General features: G+C 35.3%; 1 protein-coding gene across 2 annotated transcripts in view; it reads right to left on the bottom strand.

The window, feature by feature from the left end:
* Nucleotides 1-7,500, bottom strand: part of PBX3 (PBX homeobox 3) — an 85,048-nt gene that overhangs the window by 55,017 nt on the left and 22,531 nt on the right. Inside the window, exon 2 of one of the 2 annotated variants that reach the window (XM_014590028.2) lies at nt 4,683-4,924. In XM_014590028.2, coding sequence (XP_014445514.1) covers nt 4,683-4,874 — 192 coding nt within the window. In that variant the 5' untranslated portion in view covers nt 4,875-4,924. Of the gene's footprint in view, nt 1-4,682; nt 4,925-7,500 lie in introns of those variants that run through there. The other variant, XM_027774057.1, reaches the window with a different exon arrangement.

Consider the following 7,500-nt stretch of genomic DNA (forward strand, 5'->3'; position numbering starts at 1 on the left):
CTGCTGAGTGTCAAAAATAACAAGAGAAAAGTTAGTTTTGAATCCTTTTGAGTGGCATTAATATCAAGAACTTTACTCTAAAATATATTACACCTAATATTTCAAAAACGTTTTTAAGTGAATTTAGATAGTTATCATCGAAATCATAAAATCTGATCCTATATAATAGAGACACATGATCAAAGAACATTTTCTGGGGAGAAAAAAAGACAGGATATAAAGACAATGCCATCCCTGAAACATACATAAAACTGAGCCTAGCAGCTTGGATTTGATTTTGCCCAAACTGTAGCTCTAGTCTGCTTAGCTTTGTGGTTGCACTTATAAGGAACTATAATTTACTGCAGTGGAGATATTTGTTAATTTTATGGCAATCTAAATCTAAACAGGCTTCAGATACATTTTCATTACAGCTTCATTGCAAAACATACTAAAGTGAGTAAGATTCCAGTGTAGTTTATTTCTTTTAGTAAAGACTCAACACAATTTTCTGACAAAGCCTCTGCCTAGATATGTTCTCCCTATTTACTAATAAGTTTTCTGTCACTCGGAGTACACATGTTTACTTTTAGGAGGAAAAATATAATTTCTGTAGCTATGCTTCCATCTGCTCCGTTCCCACTTCAAATGTAATCCAACATGGGCAAATCAAAGAAAATCAGAATATACCTGAATTGTTTCCTAATTCTATATGGATAGAAGCATAATTTAATGAAGAAAAAATAAACAAAGCATATGGTCAGAAACTGGTTTCAATGCCTAATTCTGACACTAACTAGATGGGTGATGTTGAACAAATCACTTAACCTGAGCATATTTTCTCATTCATAAAATGGAAATTACAGGCTCAGCCTGTGTGGCTAAGACACTACTATTTGGAGGCTAGGGCCACAAGGGTGCCTAGATTCAGTTCCCAACCCAACCTAAAACAGGCCAGGTAAGATGGCATGTACCTGTGATTCTAGCTAATTAGGAATCTAGAGCAGGAGGACCATGACATAGTAAAACCCCACCAAAAATCTTTTTGATTAAGAAAAGAAAAAAAACTAGGAGACCAGCAGTTAGCGTAATGGCTATGTCACTGGACTCCCACATAGTCGACCGCGGTTTGAGTCCCAGACCCAGCGGCTTAAACTCATGCCGGGCGCATGTGCGTGTGTGCCCAAGATCCCAAGAGGAGGGAGAATGGAGGAGAAGGGATTGTGGCGTGGCCATTCCCCCTGGGGAGTGATTTCTGACTTTCTGTCTCTCTGTCTCTCTCTTTCTGGCTAGCACCACACCCTATAGAAAAAACCTCTCCAAAAAAAGAAAAAAAAATAGAAAAGAGGAAATTATAATGGCAATATTTTAGAAATACCACCCCTTTACCTTACTTTGCTCTGTTTAGCTCTTCTAGTAACAACAAAGCACATCTCTGAAAGGTCCACCCCAGAAAAAGCCCTTTTACCCTAAAGAATTAAAAGTAAAGTAAACCATTTCATGTTTAAATTCATAGCTCTCTCATAACTTAAGAGAACTACAGATTGAAGAGCTGTAAAAGCCAGCTCCAAAGAAAACTCAAGAGAATAAAACACTGGTATATCATTTAAAAAAAATTTAGAAACTACAGAAGAAAATTTATAAATTAAAATTCTGTTGAATCTGCCATCATATCCCATCTATCAGCCCATAATACTGCATAGATTTTAGACCTATATTTTTCCTTCTGAAAGTGTTAAAATGAGAAAGGAAATATACATTTAAATGGGCTACTGACTAAATAAGATTCATGATTATATATTTAAACTCCCTATTTGTCAATTTGATATTTAAGATACACAAAAACATAATTTAGACTGATTTACATAGAACTTATTTACATGTATATTTTAAAAGCAAAAAGAAAAACAAAGCAACAATGAAAAAAATCTTGGTGATTTGATTCTGTTATCAGCTGGAATTAAAGTTACTAAAAAAATTTTTACAAGAGATTTTTAGCATGTTTCTGAAACAATAACACTCAGGACCTTGGCAATGGCCAATGCCAGCTTCACCCAACTTCCAAGAGAGCTGTATGGAGAAAGCACAAGGTAGGTGTGAAGAAACATGGCAGAAAATAGTAAGGAACTGTCTTAATTCCTTGGCCAAAAAAGTCAAGACATTTGGCTCCTACTATTATTTATCTTTGCTTATAAGGTAAACAGGTGGTATTTATCTATTAAGTAAGTATAGATGTTTTTAATATAAAATTATACAATCAGAATTATATTATAAATTAAAACCATTTTCTACTATTTATGCTTGGGGTGACCTTTTCAACCATGACGTATTTATTCTCAATTATACACATGTCAAATCAGAAAGCTGGATTTTTTTCATATACATGCAAAGATAAGTTTTTCAAAATTCTTATTTGCACATTTTCCACCAAAAGTAATTCTGACAAATAAGAGATTGTATTAGATCCCAGAAACTCCTATTCAGAAAATATAACACATAATATTACTTTACATAGCATTTTAACATGAAGTTATATAAATCTTTCTACTCTTCCTTAAAACACACTCAACTCTGGGACAGAATTCAGTATTTGCTTAATATCATCATATCCAGAATATTAGAAAAGGCAATGGAAAAACAACATATACACTGAAACTGTACAGGGAACTCCAAAGGAAAATCAGTATAAAAACCATCCAGGGGTTGCCAGGGATTAGTAGGGAGGGCGGGACAAAGGGAGAGAGGGGTGAATAGCACAGAGGATCTTTAGGACAATGAAAATACTCTGCATAATCCTATAATGGTAGATACATTTCATTATACACTTTTCCAAACCCATACAATGCACACCAAAACAGAATCCCAAAACAAACTATTTGGTGGTAATGATGTGTCAAAGTAGGTTCACCAATTCTAACAAAAGTCTCACTCTGGTAGAGGATGCTGCTAATGGGGGAGACTATGAATGTGTGGGGACAGATGGTATGTGAGATACTTCTGTACCTTCCTCTTAAATTTGCCATAAACCTAAAACTGTTCTAAAAACATAGTCAAAAAACGACCAGGATCCTCCAGTTCAGACTAAAAGTGTATGAACTTTAAGGATTTTCTGCGGCTGGTCCTACAGCCTAGTGGTTAAGGGAGTCAATCTCACATGGCCAACCATGGTTCGAATACCAGACCCGTGGCTTGAAAAATGTGCCTGGCATGTGTAGATGCAGGTATACCCCAAAATCCCAACAGAATAAAGAAATGGAGGACAAGGATTTGCAGCATGGTCATGTCCCATTGCAGGGTGCTCTCTTTCTCTCTCTCCATCTCTGTCTCTCTGGCAAGTGCACGCACCTCTGACAATTATAAAGGAAAAAATGAATTTCCTGTCAACATAGTGAAGTATTTATAGATAAAATCATACAATGTCTAAGACTAGCTTTAAAATACAACACCAGAAAAGGGGGAAGGGGAGACAAAAATAAGATTGCCAAAATGTTAATCATTTATCTGGGGGAGGAGGCTCTTTATTTAAGGTCGAACCTTATGAAATTATCAATACGCAATGCAATGCTTTTTTGCCCCCAAACTTGGCAATTTCATAGAATTCAACTTAATACTATTGTCTTTAATTTTTATACATTTGTTTCCATAAAAATGGCTTTATAAAATTACCTTCCACATGACAATTCTTATCAAATGAGAATTCTTCTAATTATGTAGCTTTTTAGCCTTAACCTAACAACAAAAATATGTGTAAAATGAACCCCAGAATTTTATTACATTGAATCTAAGACCCATTTATCTTCCCCCACGTTTCAACATCTCTGATGTTCGTAAGCATTTTACACTGACATGCCATATACAGGGTCTTCAATAGGTATGAGAAAAAAAATACATAATATGAAAAAAACTATGAATGGGTTTCATTTTTTTGCACAAAAATAAATTCATACTTCAATTCTATCTTTCCATGAACTTTTTGAAGTACCCTTGTAACTCAATTGGCAGTGTTCATTTTTTCTTGGTGGTACAGAAAACAATGATTTAAATTCAATGTAGTATAGTTAATATAACTGCTGAGAACAAAGTTTTTTATCCACGTTTTCTTTCTAATCAGGAATTTAGCACGCAATGTCCATTATTCTCTGTCTCAAGGTACTCAAAATTATTCTGGGAGATTTCATCCTTAGAGAGACAGACCAGAATCTGTTTACTTTGTGAAGTTAGCTCCTTCTGTATAGCCTGGCACAATCCATAAGAATTAATGCCTAGGAGGGTTCTTGAGTTCACAGCACAAGAAAGCTCACTATGCAACACTCCCTTTAAAAGCCTTTAAAGCTTATGAACAAGGCCAGTGCATAAATGTTAATTTCACAGGGCTTAGAAGAGCATCAAATGATGAGGTTAGAGGGGAAGAATGGCTGCAGGTGTGGTAGTAAGGGCAGGTGTGCTAGTAAGGGCACATACATGTGAGGAATGAATAAAACTAAAATGAGTAGATGAGATAAAATAGTTGAGCTTAACTTTCGAAATCTCAAAGGGTCTTAATTTTATGAATCCAACAATTCACTTGGATTTTTGCATTGACCTTGTTTATTCTGTTGTTTGTGTTAACACCTACCCCTCAAAACCCTCAGAATTGGTTAGCACGGTCTAATAGAAGAGCAATAGAGGGTTTGTGCAGGACTATGAGAGTGGCGGCTGCTGACCTGTTCATATTTCTCCAGTTCTGTGTGATAGATTTGTCTGATCTGGGTCAATTTGGCTCTGTAATCTGAGTGTTCAATAGAGTTATCTGAAGAACCTCCAGAGGCTGCCGCGGCTGCAGCTGCTGCCGCCGATCCCCCACCTTTCTCAGGACCTGAAACCCCTTCTGCCAAAAGCATATTGTCCAGTCTCATTAGCTGGGGATCGGGAGGGTCCTCCTCCTGGGCTCCTCTGATGCTGAGACCTTCAAGGAAAGAGAGAGAGAGAGACAGAGAGAAGAAGCGAGAAACAGAGGACAAATAGTGTGAGTATTTTATTTGAGAAAATTATCAAACAATATCAGTGTACTATAATTCATGCTGAGAACTCCACTGTTCACATTTTATCAGTCAGCTTGAGTAAGTATGAAAATTATTTTCAGATAATATTTACATGCACCCCAGAATTTCTAACATCTCTCCCCACCTCCAATTAATCCCAGATTGGATCCTTAAAAAAAAGATAGTTCTAGATTCTTAAAATAATCTAGTCACCCAAGTGTCTCAGATTTAAATAATTTAAGCATAAAACTGAAAAGAGGGTAAAAGATCAGGGATTTAAGAAAAGGAGAAAATAATTCCAGAGATACAAAACAAATTCATCAAACTTTGGTTTTCTGTCTGTACAGTTGGAGAAACAAAATTAAAATTCCAATAACATAATTAATTCACAAGTTATAACTAAAAATTAGAAAATAAACAGGATTAGATGGGCTTTTCCATCATGTAGTTTCAGAAAATACATGTTATAAGTTACTAACTATATGCATTAAAATTAGATGAATGTGGTGAGGCAATGGCCAGCAAATTATAAAAACAGGACACTAACTACAGTCTTACAATCAGGCCACTGACATGGCAATACAGTGCTGGGTACAGTAGTCTCAATCTAATTTTGCTTTTAAATCAAGAACTTCCTAAGTGATGCCCAGTCAGCAACCTCTTCTGAGTATTATAGATCACAACTGACAACTCATGGGTTTAATCAGGTCACACAGGCTTTCTGCCAAGATGTTTTCAACAACACAGAAGACAAAGTTTTAAAATAATTATCATGGTATCAAAAGCACTGGAGTCATGACAGCTGAAAATCAGCATTTTCATTAATGTGTAACATAATCTAAAATATCCCAGCCCAATTAACCTCTGTAAATCCGTTTAAAAGCAGGTTTCCCCATACTAGTTATAAGGCATCTTGGAGAAGGGGGAAAAGGAAGTTGGCATCTTGCATGTTTGCATTTGGCTTCTGCCTTTTGTGTCTGCGCCTGTTGTTTATCCACAGTGGTGCACATTCTGTGTCTAGTGTAACTTACATGACAGTAACATCTATAAGCTGCCAAGTTCTCAACTGATCACCAGCTCTGTGATTTCATATGCTAACCTAAAAGTACTATCAATTCTTTTAAGAACAGATTTCATTCCTAGATGTCCTGAATTACAACCATAGCATGGCAGAGCTCTCGGTTGTTTTAACTCAATCTCACAATTTCAATTTCCTCCCCCTAAACACTTTAAAGCTGTCACTTTCATTTAAAAATATACTTCAGGATAATTCCAACTGCATAATAAAACTAACTCACCATAATAGAAAATTATATCTGTTACCTATTCAAAGCCAAATAAGCAAGATTCGAAAATTATAATATACTAAGACAATAAATTCATCTAGGGAAACAAAAAGTTAGATAACTCTCATAAGATAAAAACAGTATCAATGCACTTACATTGTTAATAACTAGAGACAGACATGTATTTACTATTTCTTCTCGAACTAGAAGAAACTGTCAAATACCGTTCTAGAAGTGCCACATATTGGTTGATATTTTTAATTTAACATCTTTGGTTTTCCTCCCTTTTAAATTCACTTCGTTAAATGTTAAAATCTCATGACCTGGTCATGCTCATAGTTCACACACCAAGTATTTTTGTACACTTGCCATGCAGTAAAGGCTTACTGAGCAATCTCTAATCATACATTTTGGGTTCTTTTTAATTTTATATTATTTATTTAGGAGTTCCTTAAGTTTCTCCTTTTTAAACTCAATTTTTCTCACATTTTTATGCTTCTAGCTTCTTTATGTATTTACACAAATACTGGTGCTTCTCTTGGAAATATTTCTACCTATTTTCAAGGTTCCTTCAGGTTTCTTGTTTTCCCATTGTAGTTAAACACATTGATCTTTTCCCTATGGACAGGTGGTGAAGTTCCTTAAGAGTAGATCAACATCCACAGTGGAAATTATTACACTTGCCTGCCAACTGTGGCAAACAAGAGAAGATTCTCAATGACTAATATACAAGGAAGCAGCCCATAAGGGAGACAGAAGCAAATACATCAGGAAGAAATACAAAAGGTACAAACTAATTAGCTATCTATGACACTTTTATACGTCCTTAATATGTATATAAACCATCAACACCATATCAATAAGAAGCAACCCTTTAGCTCAACAGCAGTGGATACAAATAAGCATGCATTTTCAGCTACTCTAACATTTTCCTCTTGTGATGAATATCTTCCTTCTGAATCACACATTAATCAATACAACTTAAATGTCTGCATCAAGAACAGGAAAAAATGTTTTCATGCAATCCTTCTGTATTTACTTAATAAATAAATGCATCAAATCTCACCAGAAAAAAAAGTTGTTTCCTGATAAAAAGTTCACACTCCTTTGGATGAAAAACTACTGGAGTGCTTTGCAATTAGCTAGCATGGAGAAGGCTATATATCAATAATGAAGTCATTTTCATAACTGTAGTTTAAAAAGTAAGTCAGTCT

This window comes from Tupaia chinensis, unplaced genomic scaffold, assembly GCF_000334495.1.
Source record: "Tupaia chinensis unplaced genomic scaffold, TupChi_1.0 Scaffold000394_1, whole genome shotgun sequence".
Classification (NCBI taxonomy): Eukaryota; Metazoa; Chordata; class Mammalia; order Scandentia; family Tupaiidae; genus Tupaia; species Tupaia belangeri.